Source organism: Primulina eburnea, chromosome 4, assembly GCF_022965805.1.
Source record: "Primulina eburnea isolate SZY01 chromosome 4, ASM2296580v1, whole genome shotgun sequence".
NCBI classification, from domain to species: domain Eukaryota; kingdom Viridiplantae; phylum Streptophyta; class Magnoliopsida; order Lamiales; family Gesneriaceae; genus Primulina; species Primulina eburnea.
The window spans coordinates 4557228-4579926 of record NC_133104.1 but is presented as its reverse complement, the minus strand read 5'-3'; the positions used below and the strand labels follow the sequence as shown (position 1 = coordinate 4579926).

The 22699-nt window shown below is 35.5% G+C and overlaps 4 protein-coding genes and 1 pseudogene across 8 annotated transcripts; 3 read left to right on the top strand and 2 right to left on the bottom strand.

Moving 5' to 3' along the window:
• Positions 1-545: 545 nt before the first annotated feature.
• LOC140830707 (glucose-1-phosphate adenylyltransferase large subunit 3, chloroplastic/amyloplastic) lies at positions 546-5251 on the top strand. The gene is made up of 15 exons (XM_073194136.1): positions 546-902; positions 1085-1198; positions 1350-1523; positions 1638-1730; positions 2009-2092; positions 2187-2242; positions 2536-2629; positions 2712-2824; positions 2998-3070; positions 3261-3341; positions 3438-3524; positions 3665-3769; positions 3964-4070; positions 4159-4219; positions 4936-5251. Exons 1-15 carry the CDS (start codon positions 675-677, stop codon positions 5035-5037), a joined length of 1572 nt encoding a protein of 523 aa, XP_073050237.1. The 5' UTR covers positions 546-674; the 3' UTR covers positions 5038-5251.
• Positions 5252-5693: 442 nt separating this feature from the next.
• Positions 5694-9562, bottom strand: LOC140830708 (DEAD-box ATP-dependent RNA helicase 58, chloroplastic). Of its 5 annotated transcripts, none has more exons than XM_073194141.1 (11): positions 9281-9418; positions 9038-9142; positions 8498-8583; positions 8281-8394; positions 8056-8178; positions 7530-7634; positions 7272-7430; positions 7101-7169; positions 6801-6890; positions 6133-6273; positions 5705-6028 (listed from the first exon to the last, which is right to left on the bottom strand). In XM_073194141.1, the coding sequence occupies exons 4-11, from the start codon at positions 8284-8286 to the stop codon at positions 5765-5767; spliced, it is 957 nt and encodes a 318-aa protein (XP_073050242.1). In that variant the 5' UTR covers positions 8287-8394; positions 8498-8583; positions 9038-9142; positions 9281-9418; the 3' UTR covers positions 5705-5764. The 5 variants fall into 5 exon arrangements, with proteins under 5 accessions (XP_073050239.1, XP_073050238.1, XP_073050242.1 ...); XM_073194142.1 differs by having other exon boundaries at positions 8498-8566; XM_073194137.1 differs by lacking the exon at positions 8498-8583 and having other exon boundaries at positions 5704-6028; positions 9038-9131; positions 9281-9560.
• A 925-nt stretch (positions 9563-10487) lies between these two features.
• LOC140829629 (E3 ubiquitin-protein ligase RHF1A-like) lies at positions 10488-14133 on the top strand. Its single transcript, XM_073192939.1, has 9 exons — positions 10488-10623; positions 10807-10889; positions 11488-11534; positions 11652-11714; positions 11858-11945; positions 12040-12389; positions 12549-12701; positions 12779-13760; positions 13840-14133. Exons 1-8 carry the CDS (start codon positions 10488-10490, stop codon positions 13047-13049), a joined length of 1191 nt encoding a protein of 396 aa, XP_073049040.1. The 3' UTR covers positions 13050-13760; positions 13840-14133.
• Positions 13818-16689, bottom strand: LOC140830706 (3-dehydrosphinganine reductase TSC10A). The gene is made up of 3 exons (XM_073194135.1): positions 16065-16689; positions 15131-15278; positions 13818-14439 (listed from the first exon to the last, which is right to left on the bottom strand). The coding sequence occupies exons 1-3, from the start codon at positions 16599-16601 to the stop codon at positions 14150-14152; spliced, it is 975 nt and encodes a 324-aa protein (XP_073050236.1). The 5' UTR covers positions 16602-16689; the 3' UTR covers positions 13818-14149.
• Positions 16690-17417: 728 nt separating this feature from the next.
• LOC140829628 (uncharacterized) lies at positions 17418-22469 on the top strand (annotated as a pseudogene).
• Positions 22470-22699: the final 230 nt, after the last annotated feature.

Genomic DNA, 22699 nt, shown 5'->3' with positions numbered 1-22699 from the left:
GCACTGTTTTGGGTGCTGGTTTCGAAATGCACCACTACCTGTTTCACATTCCAGTCCGATAGGTACAAACGGGTCCATAGTTGGTAGCCTTACGGTTTCAAGAATTTGAAATCACACAAATAGTCTCGTCCACAAGGATTTCTTTGAATGGACCACTTCAGCAGTTCTTACAAATATATGTAGCATTTACACTTTACAATATGCATATTTATTTATATTAATTATTCTTCTACTCGGATTTGGGCTCCATTTCACCTGATTCATGAGCTCAAGTGAGACTTCATCGTTCAAAACAATAATAAGATATTAAAGAAACATAAATAAATCCGAATTGATTCAGAGATATATTTGACATTTTCATTTGTCCTCTCATGGAAAAATAATATCCCCATAAGCGGTTGAAACCAATAGGATATTCTAGCACAAAATGTCGTCTTTAAGGGCATTTTAGTAAGAATACCATAATGCAGCTATTTTCCACTTCCAAATTTCATATGAAAATGAAAAGAAATTAGTGGACATAGTTAAATTTGGATAACGTGGCTAAAATCTCAAATTCCATGCATTCCATGAAAGAACACACTGGTTCACACAAAAATTCATCCAAATGAAAACCATAAGTTTATATACCTGAAAAACTTTCGTCTTACTTTCCGTTTAACTGACCTGTACAAATGGCCATCGCCGCCGATGGACGCATCGCCCTATCGGATGCCGGAGTGCAGCGCAGCATGGCTCGATTGTCCGGCGTAAATGGGAAGCATGTTAAGTTTTGTAACGGACAGTTGATGGGAACGAAGCTGAAGTTTACTGATTCATCGATTCAAAAAAGGAAAAATGACAATGGTGTTAGGACTACTGTCCGCATGTCTCTTACTGCAGAAGTTGCAGTTGAGACTAAGGTGAGTTTCTTGGTAAATTCGAGTAATACGAAAATTAATTCAAGGCTTCAAGCATTTGCAAAACTTGAAATATTGATCAACAGATTCAGGAATTTTCAAGTGGGATATGACCTACAAAATGATAAGTATGGATTAAGGTCGATGAAAACAGAACTGCTTCTGAATTATTTTTGCATCTGCAGTTGAGGGACCTGGAGATGGAGAAGAGGGACCCGAGGACCGTTGTGGCAATCATACTCGGTGGGGGAGCCGGCACTCGTCTGTTCCCGCTAACAAAACGACGTGCCAAGCCTGCTGTGAGTCAGCATTCCTACTTCCCACATATGAATTTCAGAGCCATTCTAGCTAACTTAATATAATGCTGATCTTGATCTAAAGATCCCAACTTAATCTGGTTTACTAGACTCGAACTACATCAAATATTCTTTCCGTGTATTTATATTTCAGGTTCCCATTGGAGGATCATATAGGCTAATCGACGTGCCTATGAGTAACTGCATAAATAGTGGCATCAACAAAGTCTACATTTTGACTCAGTTCAACTCGGCATCGCTCAACAGGCATCTTTCACGAGCTTACAACTTTGGAAGCGGTGTCACATTTGGGGATGGCTATGTCGAGGTAAACTGTTCAACTTTGACTCTTCAGCCTCATATGATGCAAGAAACAAAGTTGTCCAGATAGAAAATGGATGTAAATTTGTCCGTGTAGATGCAACTGAGTAGTTATACACAGGTTTTAGCTGCAACTCAAACTCCAGGCGATGCTGGTAAAAGTTGGTTTCAGGGTACTGCAGATGCAGTGCGGCAATTTCACTGGCTTTTTGAGGTATAAAGATACGCTTTTGTAAGGAATGGGAAAACTATAATGCACAAATACTACTCAAAATATGAAACTTCTAAGACAAAGCACAGGGATTCAGTTCCCATAATGCCAAATCCTGATGCTCTAAACTACATTTGTCATGCTAAATGACCAGCTAATGTTCATCCGGTCACGGTTATTATGACAACGATCTAAAACTAGTATGTTAAAAAAACCATAAAGAATTTGAGATTCATGAATGTGTGACATTAACATGAAGATGTTTGCTCCATGCACCATAGGATCCAAGAAGTAAGGATATTGAAGATGTTCTTATTTTATCAGGCGATCACTTGTATAGGATGGACTACATGGATTTTGTACAGGTAATCTAGAAATTACATGCAGAATATATAAATATTTGCAATTAAAGTGTGTAGGTTAATGAAACTACATCAAATAACACTCCATGATCTGCAGAGTCACAGGCAAAGTGGTGCAGATATTACAATTTCATCTTTACCCATAGATAACAGGTAGACCTTTGTTTCATTGTAATTAATTCCACTCACAGGCTTATCTCAGCAAAGTTGTATGAAAAATTACAAGAAAAGTAAGAAGGAAGGCAAAGTTTGCAGAATACGATTGTAAACATGCACGAATGAAAACTTTCTTGGATCGTTTGCTGAGACTAGAATACATTCTGGAAACTGTGAAGAAAACAAAACTTGATAACCAAGTATCGAACACATGTCAGCAGACATTGTGGATCCCTTGGCATTCAAACACATCAACGTTTTAAAATCATTTATCCATATTTTCATGACAGCCGTGCATCAGATTTTGGTTTGATGAAGATTGACAATGAAGGAAGGGTCATTTCGTTCAGTGAAAAGCCTAAAGGGAATGAATTGAAAGCGATGGTAATTGCAAACAAATCAACAAATTTGATCTAGTGTTGCCTCAGGTTTTAAGGGGGCACATTTAATTTGTTATATGTTACAGGCAGTAGACACTACCATTTTGGGACTCTCACAAGAAGAGGCGAAAAAGAAACCCTATATTGCTTCAATGGGAGTTTATGTCTTTAAGAAGGAAATACTTCTGAATCTTTTAAGGTGATTCTGTACAACCTAAACTATAAATAGCAAATTGCAGCATGAAGTTTCAGGGCCCTTCAGAGAACAAGTGAAACTAGGATCTGTGTTACTCTGTGGCAATACCAGTGCCTAATCACAACTCATGGAACATGAGAGAAAATTAAGTATCGTTTGTTTTCCTGTTGATTCAGATGGCGTTTTCCGACTGCGAACGACTTTGGGTCAGAAATAATTCCAGCCTCAGCTAAAGAATTCATTATCAAGGTATCTAGAAAACATTTTCCTATTGCATTTCTATTAAGTTATAGATAATTTATTCATTAATCTTTTTTGTCCCTAGCAACAGCATAGTTTAATAAAAATCTCTGTCGTCTTACCAATCTAACAACGCAGATACATTTAGGTCCGCAGACCTGCAGGTTGAATTTCTAACAAAAAAATATATATTCTGCAGGCCTATCTATTCAATGATTACTGGGAAGACATTGGTACAATCCGGTCCTTTTTTGAAGCAAACCTTGCTCTTACCGAACATGTAAGCATTCTAGATCACACAGTTCACCATCTATTATGATTTCACCATCATATTCTTATTCTTTTTTATTTGTTATGTACATATTTTGTCATTCAGCCACCACGATTTAGTTTCTATGATGCAGCAAAGCCTATCTACACATCTAGAAGAAACTTACCACCATCAAAGATAGATGACAGCAAGGTTATTAAATATCTACACAACCTAGTTTCTTTACGGTGTAGCAAATTCTTCACCATACCATAGCGCTTATAAACTCACCGCATCAAAATTCAAGCCTCAATTTTTCCATGCACATCATAATGAAGCTTATTCTTTTACAGATCGTCGATTCAATTATATCACATGGTAGTTTCTTGACTAATTGCTTAATCGAGCACAGTGTTATTGGAATACGATCACGCATAAACTCCAATGCTCACCTAAAGGTTTGTTTCTGATTCTATTACCTAGAAATTTTGGTAATATTTTTAGTGCTATATTATCTTGGATCATCAAACAAAGACACCAAGGACCATATTAATTACCTATAATACATGCACATGAAATTAGCCAAATACACAGCATATGTTTTAGGTTTGGGGTTTCTGTCCATTGCCCCCACATTTTTTAACCATTTCAGGACACAGTGATGCTGGGGGCCGACTCTTACGAAACGGATTCTGAAGTTTCTTATATTCTTGGAAAGGGAAAAGTTCCAATGGGAATTGGAGAAAATACTAAAATCAAGTACAGGAATCTTCCTAGTAAATCTTCACATGCAGTTCTCTCATTTTACTTTACTCACATGTAATATCTTTACATTCATTTTATGCAGGGAATGCATTATCGACAAGAATGCCAGAATTGGTAAAAATGTGATCATTGCAAATTCAGAGGTAGGTTTCTCCAACTAAAATATAATGAAAAATATTTAACAAAAAGTCAGGAGTGTCAAAATCAGATACGACCCATCAACTCGATACGGTTCAATCCGAAAAAAATGTTTGGGTTTGGGGTGTTCGGATTCGGGTCAGATCGGGCTGGATCCGATCGCTGACCCGAAAAAAATGACCGGATTGGGTTGGGTTCGGATTGACCCGAAAATATAATTTTTTTAAAAAAAAATATAATTAATAAATATTGCTTACATTTTTATATATTATATGTCTAAAAAAATATTTATTGTATATTTATACCATAAATTTTCATAATATAATATTTATTTTGAACATTTTTTATTTTTTAAACAATTGTTTATTTGATTTAGTAAATATACTTTATTTTTCTACAATTAGATTTTCAAATTTAAATCATACATATGTGAGATTTTGTTATTATGTGTTTAAATTAATTTTTTTTTAATTTTCTTTAAAAAAATTTAAAAAATTCAAAATCGGGTTGGTTGATGTGATTGATTCGGGTTCGGGTTGAGTAATTTTTTAATAGTATTAATGCTCAAACCGACCCAACTCGACCCACTCGAATTGACACCCTTACAAAAAGTAGCTTATCCGAGCTAAAAGCTTGTGATTGGTTACTGATGCTTATTCCCCAGGCAACTTTCAACAAATGATAAGGATCTGAGGTAGAATTATTTATGTTGTTATTTCAGGGCATACAAGAGGCTGATAGAACTTCAGAAGGATTTCACATCCGATCAGGTGTTACAGTAATCATGAAAAATTCAACAATTAAAGATGGAACTGTGATATAGCATTTTCTTTTGTCTCTCTGATATCGAGTTTGGTGAATATGCAAAATCCTGAGAAGTGTGAGCTTCTGCATAAGTATGCAGAAGTAGGATGATATTCATGGCTCGGAATTTTCCAACATCCATACGCATTTTCATGAAGTTGACATTTTCGCAATATGTAACCTCTTATTTCCAAAACATGTAATGAAAGTCCAGATTTCCAGACGTTTCTGTTGATTCTCTCCCTCTATTCTCAAGTGTTAACTGGCATGGAAATGTTGCATATCTCCTTAGTTATATGACTTCGAGAAGCTAAAATAGTTTATGACCAACCTATGGTAACCAAGTTGCTCAATTACTACCATGCTAGTCGCTGATCAGATACTAAACCTCACAGGCAAGGTCTATAGTGTTGACCTGTTTCAGAAAATTAATCTGAAATGCCAGAAAACAAAAAATAGTGCAGATATCAAGTAAAATCAATTTACCATGGGAATTAACAATGAAAGTTCACGTAGTAACCGGTAATCCTCAAAAAATGATACTTGGTAAAGTTTTCTACGCCTCGGCCAAAGTCAGCTAAACAAAACATTAGTTCATTCAGTTTGATCCTTTGAGTTAATGCTTCAGTTATCAAACAGACGTAAATTCATAAAAACACAGTAATAAAGAGGACATATATGAGAAACTAGAAACAGAGGACACTAAACAACTAGATATATTTCCAATAAAAAAAACACAATAGTAACTATATGAATAATTCTTCACATTGAAAGAATAATTCGTTCTCAAATCTCTGCAATACAAAGCGTTCTTCTGATGTTAATATACTGGTAACATAACATTTACTATCTGAGAATGGCTTTCTACCGGTTCTTCCAGCTCGATGGAGATAACTTGTAGCATCTTTTGGAAGATTAAAGTTGTAGATGTGGGTTGTCTCAGGCAGGTCAACCCCTCTAGCAGCTATATCTGTTGCAACAAGAAGATAACCACCTGCTTGTTTAACTTCCTGTATTGGAGAAAGAGTTATTAGAAAGTATACTGGCGCTGATACATCAAAACATATCTCTATAAGCAGTTGATAAATTGATCACAGGGCCTAGAGGTACGAACAATGATGGACGCTGCTCGTTGGTTAAAGTTCATTTCTGCCTCCAACATAACTATTTCTGGGCATTCCCTGTGTGAAGTCCTCAGAAATTCAACTAAAAGAGTCGTGGGAGGAGAATCTCCAGATTTTTTTGACTTCTCGGACTGCAGAGTTAAGTGAGAGACAATGTTAGCATAAGGACGTCCCATATTATATTTTTCTGCTAGAAATCAATTAATCAAATACATCAAATATTTTTCTGAATTTGATTATCCAAAGCTTCTCCATAATTGAGAAATATAATCTATTGAATGGGAAGATGATTAATTTTATTCAAACTAGATGGATCTTTTCAAAGTAACCCACTTGTGACATTGCTTGATGTCTACTACATCATTGCTCATGACAACATAATGGGTTAACAGCTCATGGTAATAACAATATTGGAGCCCCAAATGTTATAGAACTAATTTTGGATGGCGCAATACTGCAATTCTTATTTAAGGTTTGTAGATGCAGTTTATTTTCATAAGCAATACCCTTAATCATAATGTATATCCACATTTGGCAATTGCAAGTCTCTTAAGTATTTCAATGGTTAAAAAACTAGTCACAGATAATAATAGGAAACTAATCCTATTCATAGGTTATGCAATTCATAAATACAGATAATCGTCAAACATTTACTAACTTGCTCCCCAACAAAGACTATGGCAGATCGGGGTACGTCTGACTGCAATAAATGTAGCAGTGTTGAAAACCTCTCCATTCTACCACATATCTGATACACACACAGAGAGAGAGAGAGAGAGAGAGAGAGAGAGAGAGAGAGAGAGAGCTATGTTAAGAGGGGTAGGTTGCAACAAAAAAGCATAAAAGGTATGATAGTGAATTGGAACATGGCAAAGATTATCAATCATTCAGAAAATGAATAGCTGCATAGTAACAAAAGCAAAAAAAGGACCCAGATAAGAAAGTAGCATCTTCTCACCAAAAATCTGTGATGTAGGCATGAAGGCATAGGTTCAACAGGATTTATATGGACATGAGAAACATTTGCCTGTTGCAGTAATTGAAACAGCAAGATACTATAATTAGCAAAAAATAGAAAAATATTTTAAAAGATATATAAATGGACTTAATAGTTAATAAATGAACAAACCTTGGTCCATTTCTGCTGTATACAGTCATAGAGAAATCGTCTATGCTGTGGAATTGATGCACTAGCAAATATGGTTTGCCGGTTATTGATTGAAGAGTAGGTAGTCAAAAGCCTCCGTAAATAACTCACTTCCTTAGAAGAGTTGAACAAAAAATCAACCTACACATTCGGGGAAATATTCCATGTGCTCCAAGGGTTAAAAAAGGACATTAATATTAATTAATCATGAACTCCAAGCATCAAACTCACAATGATTACCTCATCAATTACCAACACACGCATGGCATCCAACCTAAGAATCTGCTTATCAAGCATTTGACAGAGACTCCCCAAGGTTGCAATTACTATTGCAGGGGGCTCCACCTGTCAAAGTAATGGTTTTCAAAGGTTCAGTTAGATGATCAGAAGAAACATTGAGTAAAAAGTCAAAAATTATATTAATTAGGTCTAACTTAGATTAAGAATTAATGAAATAACAGCCTTTGTAGAAATTTGGACTCAAATTTTTAATTATATTACCAATCAACCTAGTACACTTGCTCGTCCATTGAATCTGACGATCAAGATGTTGTGTCATATCAGAATGTTTTAAATTATTTAGTTTTCTTATATATTATGTGGTTATTACAAATTCAATATTATAAGTATTGTGGCGGAATATAATATAATGTCTGGTTATGTTTAGGGAAAATGAAAATATTTAACGGAAACACAATTGTAGCTTTATGCTACTCGATGTGTCTTACTGCATCCTAGAGAACCATTACTTAAAGCAGCTACGTACCTTTAACCAACTCTTATGTCTTCTCAATGTTCCTCCATCCAAAAGAGCCATGACTGTACATGAATTTTGTCCTGACTCTAGTTCAGAAGATCTTGCAGCCAACATGCGTGCAACTTTTGCAACCTATTTAGTGGAAAGGCACGAGATAATGTTGTATAGCATAAATGATTTACAAAATGATTGTTAGAAATATACGGCAATTAGAAAAGTGGGACAATGTCCGACCTGCATACCCAACTCCCGTGTGGGCAGGACAATTAGGGCCTGAACAGCCGATCTCTGTGCATTGACAACAGAAAATATCAAGAGCAAATATGCCAGGGTTTTTCCTGAACCTGTCTGGAGAACCAAAGAGAAATGAAAAGATGGAAAGATCGTCAGCGTTCATCTAAAGCTGCAGAAACAATGAAATCCATGCTCAAATTATCCAATGGAAACTTACTTATCATTCTTCTCGACAACAAATCATAAGTAGCTAGCAACAGGAAGGGCGAATTTTCACAAAACCTGGCTGTCAAGACCCACCCTCTGAACATAGAGTCCAATGATCTAAACAGATTACACTAAATATTTACTTCGAAAATGCAACAGATCATACGAGTTACGGTTTCCAAAACAGGTAATTATCTCATGATTGAGCAGCTAAAAAGCAGCACCATGACACTTATCCATCATGAGAAGGGCCAATCTCTTAGAAACAAAGCAACAATGTAAACACTATCAGGTACTTACATGAAATACGCCAAAGGCAAGAATGAGTCTTTCATCATGAGAAGGAACAGTTCTTAGGAATAAAGCACACGATGCAACAATATCTTATTTTTACAAGTCAAAGAGCACTACTTTGCAAAACATACACCTACATTGGTTCATCCCAAAATTTTCGACCAACTCCACAGCATAGATCAACTTTGTTGATGCCAATCAACCAAAAACAACAAGTCTCAATCTTAATCAGAAAATGAAAATCAACCACACCAACCTGAGCATGAAGCACGCAGTCACAACCGGAAAATAACACCGGTAGAGCTTGCCTCTGCGCTTCTGTCGGCACAACATATCCAAGCTCCTCGGCCCTGCACTAATCCTATCCAATATGTTAGAAACCACTGCATGGTATATTTGCATTCACAATTTAATAATTTCTCCTTTCAAATTCGAGATTAGATCCGCCCACTTTGATTAACAAAGCAACATCAAACACAGAAAGAAGTCCAACACTTGCCTCCGAAGCACGTGATCGGGCACGTAGGACTGACATAGTTCTCGCAGAGTCGAAGCAGTCTTGTTCTTGGCCTCCTCATCGCTTGTTGATACACAAGTGGGAATTCGAGAAACATATAAAGAAAGTTTCTTGGATTCAAGAAACAATGAATTCGTGAAAACAGGATAAAGGGGTTTCTTTGGGGAGGTCCAGGGAAAGAAACGCAGGTGCGGCAAAGGGGAACACGCCATGGGAGTGGAGCTCTCGAGTTCACTCCGGTTGTTTAAATCATAAGATTATCCTATTTAAAAACTTTCTTGGAAATTATGTTTCATATAATAAAAAATCCATTTAAATTAAATTAAAATATTAATCTATTTGGTCATAACCTTGATTAATTAATATATACGTAAATTTATTGTTTCTTACTAAATTCATTACATATAAAAATGGTCTTAATTACCCCGTGGTGAATGGTTATGGCTAATTTATAACTTGTAAAATCTTGTGTAGTTATAGATATGATATTTTGAAAATCATCTAGCATAATTATTCTTAATCTTGATATAAAAAATGTGGATTTTTTGTTTTTATTATAATTTCAATTATATCGAACAAATTAATAGATAGAGAGGTCTTCTATTAGATTTCTTGGCAAAAACTTGTGTGAGACGGTCTCACGGATCGTATTTGTGAGACGGATCTCTTATTTGGGTCATCCATGAAAAAGTATTACTTTTTATGCTAAGAGTATTACTTTTTATTGTGAATATCGGTAGGGTTGACCCGTCTCACACATTAAAATCCGTGAGACGGTCTCACATGAGACCCACTCAGACTTCTTTATTTGTGAGACGAGTCAGCTAACTCCATATTCATAATAAAAGTAATAGTTTTTCATGAATGATCCAAATAAAATATATATCTTACAAAATTGACATGTGAACGGTCTCAATGGAGTTTCGTGATTGATTAAATATAATAAATTCAAGAATAACTATATAATTTATTATGGACTTGAGTTCTAAGGCATTTGGCAAGTTACTATCAATCATTTAAAATCTAAAAAGATAATGGCCTTTTTTAGATGATCTTTTTTTTTCTTTTTTTTCTGCGTTTTTCATATATGTTAGAATTTTTTTTCTTGACGATAAAAAGACACACATAATTATTTAAAGTTGAATTTTTATAAATTATTATTATTATTATTATGCAATTTAATTTTCACATGCATCAACGATCATATTTATATCCTAAACTTTTAATCCAAACGTGTGAAATAAGACTAGACACTCCATTTCAGTTCAGTTGTCTCCGAACTCCCGGACATGGAACATACGCGGTATTTGTTCTTGAGGAAACACGTAAGTTGGACCCATTCCACCAACCGTTTGGATAAGTAACGGAAAAGTTTACTGCGTATTCTGCTCTTTCGTCTTCTCCTTCATTGATCATTTACCATGATTTTTTCATCTAAAGCTGTGATTTTTTAATGAGTCGAGGGGAAATGGCTGCCGATATGCAATCAGCGTCTTATTCTGTTTCAGGGGATGATTGCATCTGCGATGACAGTGTCGAAGATGGATGTATAATTTGTCTTGAACCCTTTAATTCTCTTGATCCTCCGATGGTAAGATGTGTGTGTGTGTGTGTGTGTGTATACGTGTGACGCAGTAGAGGCGTTTGAATGATTGTCTGTGGGTGTATGCTGTATAGCACGAGTACTTTTTGGTACATAAGTGAATGCAGTTTGAGATTTTGTTATCACGGAATATTTCTATGTTTCATGGGCTGCAAATGGTTTTTTACGTGTACGTATTAAAGTGTATTATGGCTGGTAGTGGTATCATTTTACATTTATGTGTGAGAGTTGTGTTTTTGTGCTTCTTTTATACCTGAATTTCACTAGAATAATTTGATCTATCAGTTTTTCTCGATGTCGTTATGGGTGTGAATAAGGGAATTCAACCAAAAGACAGATTGTTCAATAGGTAGTCCCATGGACATTTAAATTGGTTTAATGCATATGGATCCAATCAGTCACAAGCTTCGACAGAGAGTAAGAGAAATCGAACTATAAAGATCTATTATCTACTAAATGCTTTTTTTAACATTTTTCAGATCATTTTATATCGCATATTGTCATTGCTTTTTTCGTGGTCAGTTCATTTAAGTTCTATCACTTGTAAAGTCATTCAAGTTATCTAAGACATGTTTTTCTTTTCCAGGTCACCAAGTGTAAGCATGAGTATCATTTTCAGTGTATTCTTGGGTGGTATGTTTTTCTGATGAAACATGAATTTTTTGTACGATATTTTCTTGTAGTTCCCAGCACAATTGTGATTTTGGGAGTTTCTTTGTCATTCTTAGAACAAAGTCACTTTCTTTTTAGGTCCCAGAGAAGCTATGAGTGCCCAATATGTTCTCAGCATCTTGTCTTGAAGGACCCTGCAAGGTATTTAATATCTCAACAAAAGTCAACCAAATTCTCCTATGTGACTTTCTGAAAAAATGGAGACTCTTTACACAAAGGGTGGGCTATAGTGTATGAGATGTTAAAACTGTTTCTTTTACCTCCCTTTTGAATATTATTTACAGCCAAGAACTGTTAGGTGGAGTGCAAAGTGGCAGGAACTTGAGGCATAACTTTTGCTGCGTTGATCAGGACGGTGATGTCAATAATGAGGTCAATGGTTCAAAATTTCAATTTAACCTGAACTTTTTGTTTATATCTGTTGTTATTTCATTTTTGCCTGACATGGTTATGCAAAATTTCTTAGGATTCCCCTCAAGAGGATGATCTTGCTTTTGAGCAGCGAATAATGAGGCATTTTACTGCTGTTGCCAGCAGAGCTCGTAACATCAGCAGAAGAAGGAGGCAGACAATTCCAGATATGGGCCATTCGCAGATTCTCCCTTCAGTTTCTATCCCAAACATGTCTAACAAGACACGTGTCAACAGCTCTTTGGAGGTGAACCAGAATCTAGCTTCTTGTTTCTCAAACTTTGATTCAGCCATCTCTATTGGAGCACCAACTGTTACTCATCAAACTTCTTCATTAAATATTCCATCTTTCGGCGATTCACCATCCCGTACTTCAGAGAACGTACATTATTCTGATAAATTCAGGTAGCACTCGTTGGCCTTCTATTTTTTACATTAAAATGGTTGAATACATTTCTAAAGGTTGTTCTTAACATTGTTTTTTCAAGCTACAACTTGCAATGTACAACACATTCTTGATTTTCATCTGGTCCTTGATATGCTTACTGCTTGAGTTATTGTCAGTGAATCACCACCCAATACACCAAGGAGATCAAGCTCATCTGAGTGTGTGGCCTTCTCAGAATCACCACCCAATACACCAAGGAGATCAAGCTCATCTGAGTTTGTGGCCTTCTCAGAGTCTCTTAAGTCGAAAATTTCCAATGCTTCAACCAGGTAAGATAGATTTAAAATGCATTTTATTTTGGCTCCAACATGCACTTGACCTGGGCAAATCACACACAAAATAACAGGTATAAGGAATCAATATCTACTAGCTCACGTGTTTTAAAGGAAAAGTTAATTGCTCGGAAGGGCTTTGTTAAAGAACTAAGTAGAGAAGTTCAGCGTGAGACAAGTGCAGGTATTGCTAGAATGATTGAACATCTTGATTTTAGCACGAAAAGAAACTCGAAATCTCCACACGAAGCAAAGGGAGACAACAGTATGGTTCAGTCGGCTAACCAAAATATTAAAGGAACTGTGCATGACAAGATCATAGATTCATCCTCAATCAACATATAACGCATCTCAGGAGGTGTAGAAGTTTGCGGTGCAAAGGTTTGAAAAGGTCACTCTTAATGTTCTGTAACCAGTGAAGCTTCTCAAATCTGTGTGTATTTACTGTTGAAAGTTTTTATGTATATTTAATCTTTAGAAATTTTGAATCCATTGACGTTCAAACTTCATAATCTCATGGTGTATGTTCATTTTTGTTAATGTTCTCAGGTTAGGACTTAGTGAGAGATGAAATCCATAACCGGATCTCAACCAAAGAAGCATTTTTTTTCTAGTGACGACATCAAAAAGTTTTTCTATTTCTTGGATGATTGATTCGCATCCTGCAATACATACATGCGAGGTGGCTGTTTAGGAGTTCAGATTGTTGACATAGCATCATGTTACAAAGTTATACAAGGCATTTCCTCACCGTGCACTAACTTTGCTTATTTTCCTTCTATTGTAAGTGATAAGAAGGAAACTGATATTGTCCACTGATTTCTCCATTTTCCATAGTTTTTATGCTCTGCACATTTCTTGTGCAAGGAATGCTATCATAAAGACAACTTATGCAATGCTGATTTTTAACTTTTTCTTTTATCTATTTCGCTCCTCCGATATAAATGCTATTCCGTTACAAGGCACAGTGATCAATACACATTTAGTACATGAGATGAGATATACAGTATACACAAAGTAAAACGAAACATTTGGCATGTAAACCTTCGAGGACATGTTATTTCCCCCTTTTTTCTGATACCAATCTGGTCAAAACCAATAGGAACAAATATATTCAATGAGCAAAAAAAATAAGGTTACATTTAAGCTAAGAATATATACAAAGTGACTCTTCAGCCGGGGACACAAATTGTGTACGGACAGTACTGCAAAAGAGAGAATTTCCTTGCAAGCAAGATGCGACTATATCCTTTATTTTTTCTTAGCTATACTACATCCGTTTAACTCCATCCACTTAATACAGAAGTAAAACACGAGGGCATGTTAATGGTGCTTGAACTCGAAGAAGCTCAAAGTTCCAAATTCACGTGATGGTCACAACACAACGTCAAATATAACTGCTTCAAGAGAACATTCAAAGCAAGATACCGATCTTCATATAAACATTATTTCTTGGCATGCCATTTTTTGATGCTCTCAAACCAATTCCATTGAAAAAATAGGCCAACGAGGTGGACTATACCAGCGGTCATTATCTCCACAAACGCCATCAGATACGATCTCTGAGGCGATAGACCAGCGGTTGCTATAGAAAGCAAGAGTCCCTCTAAGTTGCAGGGAACGATGAAGGTACCCGACTTAATCCCGTTCAAAGACTTTTTAGCAACTTCATCAGCTTTCATCGCACCAGATGAAGCAGCTATTATACTCGCAATTTGTGGCCTCCTTTTGGTCTCTGTAATTAGCAAATAAAATTTCAATACCCTTCGCAACACAGGACATAGAAATGCATACCATAAGAGCGAAGAAAAAGATGCCCTTTTTCACTTCTATAAAGAAGTGTACCATAGAACTCAGAAAAGAAACTTAAGGGTAATAAAAAGAACTCTCAGAGGTATCATTGTATCCTGACTAGGATTAATTCTAGATCTCAATATAGAGTTGGGGAAAAAATGATAGTTGAAGGCTGCATTTCCTCGTACACACATGATATAATCATCATGAAATTCCCTGTTACATGTTACTGAGAACACATCATATGAAATATGCGACAGAAGAAGCAGCTACTGTACTCTGTAAGTTGTAGCATTCTTTTGGTCTCTGCAACTAGCAGATAAAAATTTCAATATAAAACCGCTGACATAGTAATGCCTACTATAAGGGCAAAGAAAAAGATGCAATCTTTTTCGATTATATGAGGGAGTGTAGCATGGAACTCAGAAAAGACACTTTAATACAAAAGAACTCTCAAAGGCATCATTATTTCCTGGCAGGGGCTAATCTAGATGTTAGCATAGAGGTGGGAAAAAATCATATTTGAAAGCTGCAATTCCTCGTACATACATGATATCATCATCATGCTTAAATTCCCTGTTACAAGTTACTAGCGACAAATCGTATGCAATAACATTAAAAAAGATATGGACCTTCGGCAAAACCAGGTGTTTCGGTGTCTGGAGGGAAGATCACAGAGACATGAATGTTGTCTGTAATAACCTCTTGTTGCAATGCTTCTGCCAAACCCTTGAGGCCAAACTTACTGGCTGAATAGGCTGTGTAACCGTATATACCAACCTGACAAATAAATTAAAAAAATATAAGACAAGGGGTGATTAAAAAAAAAAAAGGAAACATGAAGAAGAACTTGCAATAACATCCGTAAAATCCACCTTATTGTCTTAGAAAATTAACTTAAACCAGTATCAAAAAGCCATTGGAAGATATGAACCCACATCAATTCTAGCACCTTTTTTTCAGTATTTTGGTGTTTATGATGACATACAGCAAGGTTTCCGGAAAACAATGCTTTTGGCCAGAGCCAATATTGTTTCAAGGATCGTGGTAACTGTATTGAAAATGCAAGTGTCTTGGATGTTCACGAAAACAAAATCGAACTTCTTGCTTAAGAAAACCTACATACGCATACAAGAATCCCAATTATGTTGAACATAATCATTATTCATTTGTCCTACTGGAAGAGCACCAGCTGGTCCATACATTCCTTCACACTCCAAAGCTAACACACAGCCATATATAAATGATGATCAAAAGCAATTATAAAAACTTGAATGCCACTAAACCTCCCAGATTAATTGAACCTTCGAAGGATAACATAAATCAGTGGCACAAGAAGATGGGCACAGCATTAAGTTGGTGAAAAACCTTATAATACAGAGACACGGACAACATTTAACAAACTGGAAAATAAAAGGACAGACTTCAAAACTAGGATTAAATATAGCTGATATTTCTTACATTTCCTTGAATTGAAAACAGAAACCAGTCAATCGATTTAATATTTGAGGTCGTATGAGCATATCATAATTCCAAATTTCATAGAATATCGGTCCCAAGTTATACCTGACCGGCCTGCGACGACATTATAGCAATCGAACCGGGTCCCTTCTCCGCCCTATTCTTCTTCATACCGGGCAAAGCCGCTTTAATCAAATGAAATGTACCGATCAAATTCACGTCGATCATGAACCTAATCTCCTCCAGTTCCTGTTCCTCCAATTCTTGCGGCACATACACCCCATGGTTACACACAAGCACGTCGATTGGACCCACCTGCTCCACCGCCCGCTTCACAGCTTCGTAGTCCCTTACGTCAGCGCTGAAGACGCTGACGTCGCGACCCGTCGCGAGCTTGATGGATTGCTTGGCTTCCTCGAGCTTCGAGACGCTGCGGGCGAGTAGTGTGACGTCAGCGCCCTCCTGTGCGCATTGGTGGGCTAGAGAGAGGCCGATGCCACTGGAGCCTCCGGTGATGAAGACGTGGCGGTTCTTGATTGGGATGCGGACGGGCACGGGGCGGCATATGAGGTAGAGGATGAGGAGGAGACAGATGGGGATGATGAGGAAGAGAGAGAAGAAGGAGAAATAGACTTCCGCCATTGACGAAGAGCTCTCTAGCTAGCTGCGACGGAGATGTGATACGGTTAGGAGTTAATGCTTAGTCCCGTGATTGGTGGCTTTCCGATTTAGTCCAATTAAATAGCATCTCATGTTATGCTTAACAATGACAAAATATCTATGTATATATAAAAATAGAAATACAAGCTGTAGATTTTAATTTATCAATTACTGTTCAAAATACCGAAACTTGAGCCTTTCTGATTCAGAATAAATGAATTGTCTGTCAAATTCTTAAATAGATTATGTGATATTAAATTCTAAATAATGACAATATCTGTTTTCAAAAAAAAAAAAATCAATAAGGCAGTGTAATTTTAGATTTTTGGACTACCTTATTTGAATTCAAATAAGGCAGCCCAAAAGACTGGAATAATTGAATAACGTGGTATAAGTATTTGATCCAATATTACCCAAATTCATGTTTACATATTCTGTCAAAATCAATAAGACGATTCCAAAATCTCAAATTCAAAAATGCCTCCATTGTTCAGCTCTATCTCTGAGGTGAACCCTTCGAAAACACAATGGTCCCTTAAAGTCAGATTGGTTCGGTACTATCAAGTTCCTGTATTTCAAAAGAACACATTTAGTTTAGAATGTGTTTTCCGTGATCGAGAAGTAAGAATATTTATTTTCATAGTCGCCATCAATTTAAATTATTATGTATTAGCTATTATGAAAGTTTCTTATATATTATAGGGTGATCGCATTCATGGTAGCATAAAAAAGGATGGGGTGATGCGAACGTTGAAACCAATTATCAGATAAGGGCATATTTTTGCCATAAAAAACATGATGGTGGCAGAAAATGGAATGACATTCAAGACCACAAAGAACAAATACAAGATTATTTTTATTGCAAACACTCATGTCTGCGAAATTTTCGAAGATACATTTCCCAATTTGATGTATGAGTTCAAGTCTTTTCCTGCACTATCCACTGCATCAGATATAGTGGTGCATGACACAACCATTTTTGGTAGGAGAATTTATAGTTTCATTTTCTTCTTCATTTCAAATCAAATTATATTCTTACACATTGAATTTTTTTTTGGAAGATGTCATTGGACGATTGGTGGCACTAGATTCCCCACAAAACAAATAAATCGAAGGACGTCCACGAAAGCTCATTGACATTGTTTTAGAAGACACCGAGTAAATATTAATAAAATAATTTTCAAATTTAGACCTTTTTCACTAACGATTTCATATGTATGTCAATTTTATTCAGGAATAATAGGTTACCATGTACTTTATGGGGAGATTTGTGGATATAATCACAGCCTATGTGAAAAATGTTGGTAATGAACCTTTTATTGTTATTCTTCAAATGTGTCGAGCAAAATGATTCCGGGGTGAAATCAGAGTATCAAATGTATATCATATCACAAACTTGGTAGTCAACGGAGATTTGGATGAGGTTACTGAATTTCGAAAAAGGTATTTTTTGAACTTTTTTTAATTTTACTTCGTATCATTTTTTATTATGTTTTAAATAAAAAAACAAGAATATAAGTCTATATTTATAAACACAAAATGGATGTATTATTTTATAATATTATTTTAGTTGTTATTTTTTTGTAAAATAAACTTCACAACAATTATTCATTATTCTAACAACTTTATTTTGTTGTATTGTAAATAGAAAATTTGGATTTCAGACCAAGAATATCTGAAAGATGTAGTTTAGATGATTCAGTTCATAAGCCGATTTTTACAACATCCAGATCTCCTTTATGTGATATCACAAATGGTATGATATCGTTGATTCCATCGAGAATCATGTTACACATTATAAAAATCTATACAATTTTTTATAGTAGTTAATTTTTTCTGTATTTTAAATATCTATAAATTTTAGCATAGTAATTAATTTCATCTCGTGCATTGCAAGAGCAAAATTTTATGCATTTTAATATTGTTATACCAATAATTATACTGTTTTTGCAGCTCACATATCTGCTCCAGTGCCTATAAACTTAACAAGCATATCGGAGAATCGACAAGAATATTGCCATAAGCAATTAAAAAATATATCATTGTCATCAATCGGTAAGATTATTTATAAAGAATTTTTTAAAATATATTTTTCATTTTATTTTTCAAATATAAATTTTTTCTTTTACAAATATATATTTGATTCCTACACTGCATTCGTAGATTATTGTGATATAGGTGATACAACGTACAAATGTGAGTTTTGTGGTGCGATGTTCTGGTATGAAGAGAAGTTGTGTCCAAATAAAAAATCTCGGAGTCCTATTACTCTTTACGTTGTATCCAAGGAAAAATACAACTTCCATTTTTGAAAAAAACCACCTCAAATATGGCATGATTTATTGTATGGAACGAGCGACAAGAGCAAACACTTTTGTGAAAACATCCGATCATACAATAACATGTTTTGCTTCACGTCGATCGGAGGAAGGATAGATTCAAGTCTAAATCAAGGCGGCTCTCCTCCATTTTTAAACTTCATGGTCAAAATTAGCATTTAATCGGAAGCTTACTTCCATGTCAAGGTGTATCCCCTAAGTTTGCTCAGCTATACATTTACGACACAGAAAATGAAATTTCAAATCGCATTTCTGCTGTCAGGTATATCTAGAATATATATTTATATTACTTTATAGTGTTTATGAATTAGTTCATACAAACTAAATTAAATTACGCCTCATCAATATATTTTTTCAGAAAAAATAGCGAGACAAATAATCTTCATCTCCAGATAATTTCAGATTTGAAGGTCATGTTAGATGAAAACAATGTTTGCGTCAAGTCTTTTAGGATGACCAAAGAAAGAATGACGGAAGAAAGACGATCCGATGTTAAATTAAAGCTGATTGGTAGAAGATGTGGTGATGGAAGAAGATATAATCTTCCTTCTGCTTCTGAAGTTGCAGCATTGATTGTGGGATATTTCGACGAGTCTCTAGGTGATAGAGATATTTTAGTCGAAACACAAACGGGAAACTTAAACGTAGCAATGACCTAAATCCTGCATATCTTGCTCTCCAATATCCACTAATTTTTCCATATGGCGAGGTTGGTTATAGAGAAGATATCTCATTTTCAGAATCTAAATCAAGTTCTGTAGGGAGAAAAAAAGTGAGTATAAGAGAATTTTTTGCATATCGACTTCAAGATAAGGATGGCGAATCTTCAACTATTTTGTCTTCAAGAAGGCTTTTTCAGCAATTTGTTGTCGACGTATACACAATGATTTAATCTTCATGGCTGACATATATCCGGATGAATCAAAAACAGTTGAGATGTGAGATGTAAAAAGGTCTTCATGATGCACTTCTGCATGGTGAAACAAATCCCTCCACTCAAGGAAAACGTATTATATTGCCTTCTACGTTTACTGGAGGGACCAGATATATGATTCAGAACTATCAAGATGCGATGGCTATATGCAAATGGGCCGGTTATCCAGATTTGTTTATAACATTTACATACAACCCAAAATGGCCAGAAATTGTGAGATTTGTCGAGGAACGTGGGTTGAAGCATGAAGACCGTCCAGATATTGTTTGCAGAATTTTTAAAATAAATAGATGCCTTGATTAAAGATCTCCGAAAGAATAAATTTTTGGAAATGTTAAAGTAGGTAAACTTTTTTAATTTTGGCAACTATATAAAATATTTTATTAACATGAATATTAGAAATTTTAAATATTTTACTAAATATAACTAATTATTCATCTTAAATTGTTGTAGTTATATATACTGTGGAATTTCAAAAGCGGGGATTACCGCACGCCCACATTTTGCTTTTCCTCTGTAAAGAAGACAAATATCCAACACCAGAGGCAATCAATGGTATCATTTCTGCTGAAATACTTGGCGAAAAAGATGATCCAGTTTATCACAATGCAGTACGTGATCTCATGATGCACGGTCCGTGTGGAGAGGCAAGAAAGAAATCCCCATGCATGTCTGATGGTTGTTGCAGAAAGAATTTTCCAAAAAAGTTTGTTGAAGTGACATCAATTGATGAGGATGGATACCCAGTCTATAGACGCAGATATAATGCACGAACAATTCTAAAGAATGCTGTTAATCTAGACAACATGTTAGTTGTTCCTCATAATCGTTATTTTTTGATTCGGTACGGAGCTCATATTAATGTCGAATGGTGTAACCAATCTCGAGCGATGAAATATTTGTTCAAATATATATAAATAAAGGACATGATCGTGTGACTGCATCATTTTATCAAAGCTCAGATAATGAGAATATTGGAAAAACTGTCGATGAAGTCAATATGTACTACGACTGCAGATACATTTCCCCGTGTGAGGCGGCGTGGAGAATTTTTGGATTTGAGATTCAATACAGAGACCCACCTGTTGAGCGTTTGAGCTTTCATCTTCCGAATGAACAAAATATTATTTTTTCTGATATGGATGAAATTGATACTATTCTTGGACGGCCTACTGTTAATCAAAGCATGTTTCTTGCATGGATGGAAGCTAATGAAAAATATCCAGAGGCAAGATAATTAACATATGCTGAATTTCCAATGAAGTTTGTTCTGAAAAGAGATACACGAGAATTTATTCCTAGAAAACAAAGATTTTCAATTGGACGTATTTTTTATGTTCCTCCGGGTTGTGGTGATATGTACTATTTGAGATGTCTACTCAATGTAGTTCTTGGTGCCACGTGCTATGATGAAATATCTATTGTCAACGGTGTTCAATACCGTTCATTTCGTGATGCTTGCTATGCATTAGGCCTGTTGAATGATGACAAGGAGTATATTGATGGCATCATTGAGGCAAGTCATTGGGCTTCAGCACAATCCTTGAGAGTCTTATTTGCTACTCTTTGTCATCGGACAGTATCAGTCGACCTGAAGTAATTTGGGAGTCATGTTGGACATATTTATCGGATGATATTTTATACAAACAACGTAACTTACTACAACATCAAGGTATGCACCAATAAATTATTGTATTTTTATGATTTAGCCAATTTTTGCATCATATGTGCATTTATATATTTTAATTTAATTTCTTTGTAGAATTGGAATTGAATGAGGATCAAATTAAAAGTCAGGCGTTGGTGGAAATTGAGAAACTATTGCGAAGCTATGGAAAGAGTAAACGTGGATTTCAATCAATGCCATTTCCAAGTGATCAATACTTCCAGTCTTCGCGAAATAGCCTAATACATGATGAAATGCGGTTTGATAGAAGAGCTCTGTTCAGAGAACATCATAATCTCCTAAATAATTTGAACTATCAACAACGTCAAGTATATAATACGATTATGACTACTGTTGATTCGAAGACGGGAGGGATTTTCTTTGTATATGGATATGGAGGTACTGGAAAAACATTTATTTGGAAAACTCTGTCTGCATGCTTGAGATCAAATGGAGAAATTGTTTTGAATGTGGCATCCAGTGGTATAGCATCTCTTCTGCTCCCTGGTGGAAGAACTGCTCCTACTGAGGAATCAACATGTAATATCAAGCAAGGAAGTCCTCTTGCAGAACTTATAGTAAAATCGAAACTTATCATTTGGGATGAGGCTCCAATGACACACAAGTTTTGTTTCGAAGCTCTGGATAAAAGTATGAAAGATATAATGAGATTCGTCAATCCTTCAAGTCTTCATATGCCTTTTGGAGGAAAAAACAGTTGTTTTCGGCGGTATTTTCGACAAATATTGCCTGTTATTCCAAAAGGTAGTAGACAGGATATTGTTCTTGCCACTATTAATTCATCGTACCTTTGGAGACATTGCAAAGTTTTGAGATTGACGAAAAACATGAGACTGCGGAATTTGGGTTCTGATCAAGAATATGCTGAAATGAAAAAATTTTCGGATTAGATTGCTAATTTAGGGGATAGAAAAATTGGAGAAGAAAATGATGGTTATGCAACAGTCTATGTATATATAAAAGCACAGTTTCTGCCAAATATAAATATCCCGCCAAAATTACTAATTAAAAATAGAAATACAAGCTGTAGATTTTAATTTATCAATTACTGTTCAAAATACCGAAACTTGAGCCTTTCTGATTCAGAATAAATGAATTGTCTGTCAAATTCTTAAATAGA

Coding starts and splice junctions, on each gene's coding strand:
- LOC140829629 (XM_073192939.1), top strand. CDS start 10,488: ATGCATCAACGATCATATTTATATCCTAAACTTTTAATCCAAACGTGT. Junction 12,390..12,548: donor CATTATTCTGATAAATTCAG/GTAGCACTCGTT, acceptor AGTTATTGTCAG/TGAATCACCACCCAATACAC. Junction 12,702..12,778: donor ATTTCCAATGCTTCAACCAG/GTAAGATAGATT, acceptor ACAAAATAACAG/GTATAAGGAATCAATATCTA.
- LOC140830706 (XM_073194135.1), bottom strand. CDS start 16,601: ATGGCGGAAGTCTATTTCTCCTTCTTCTCTCTCTTCCTCATCATCCCC. Junction 15,279..16,064: donor TGTCGTCGCAGGCCGGTCAG/GTATAACTTGGG, acceptor TTTATTTGTCAG/GTTGGTATATACGGTTACAC. Junction 14,440..15,130: donor AACACCTGGTTTTGCCGAAG/GTCCATATCTTT, acceptor TGCTAATTACAG/AGACCAAAAGGAGGCCACAA.
- LOC140830708 (XM_073194137.1), bottom strand. CDS start 9,510: ATGGCGTGTTCCCCTTTGCCGCACCTGCGTTTCTTTCCCTGGACCTCC. Junction 9,132..9,280: donor CCCGATCACGTGCTTCGGAG/GCAAGTGTTGGA, acceptor GGATTAGTGCAG/GGCCGAGGAGCTTGGATATG. Junction 7,170..7,271: donor TACAGCAGAAATGGACCAAG/GTTTGTTCATTT, acceptor TTACTGCAACAG/GCAAATGTTTCTCATGTCCA.
- LOC140830707 (XM_073194136.1), top strand. CDS start 675: ATGGCCATCGCCGCCGATGGACGCATCGCCCTATCGGATGCCGGAGTG. Junction 3,071..3,260: donor CTAAAGAATTCATTATCAAG/GTATCTAGAAAA, acceptor TATATTCTGCAG/GCCTATCTATTCAATGATTA. Junction 3,770..3,963: donor ACTCCAATGCTCACCTAAAG/GTTTGTTTCTGA, acceptor TAACCATTTCAG/GACACAGTGATGCTGGGGGC.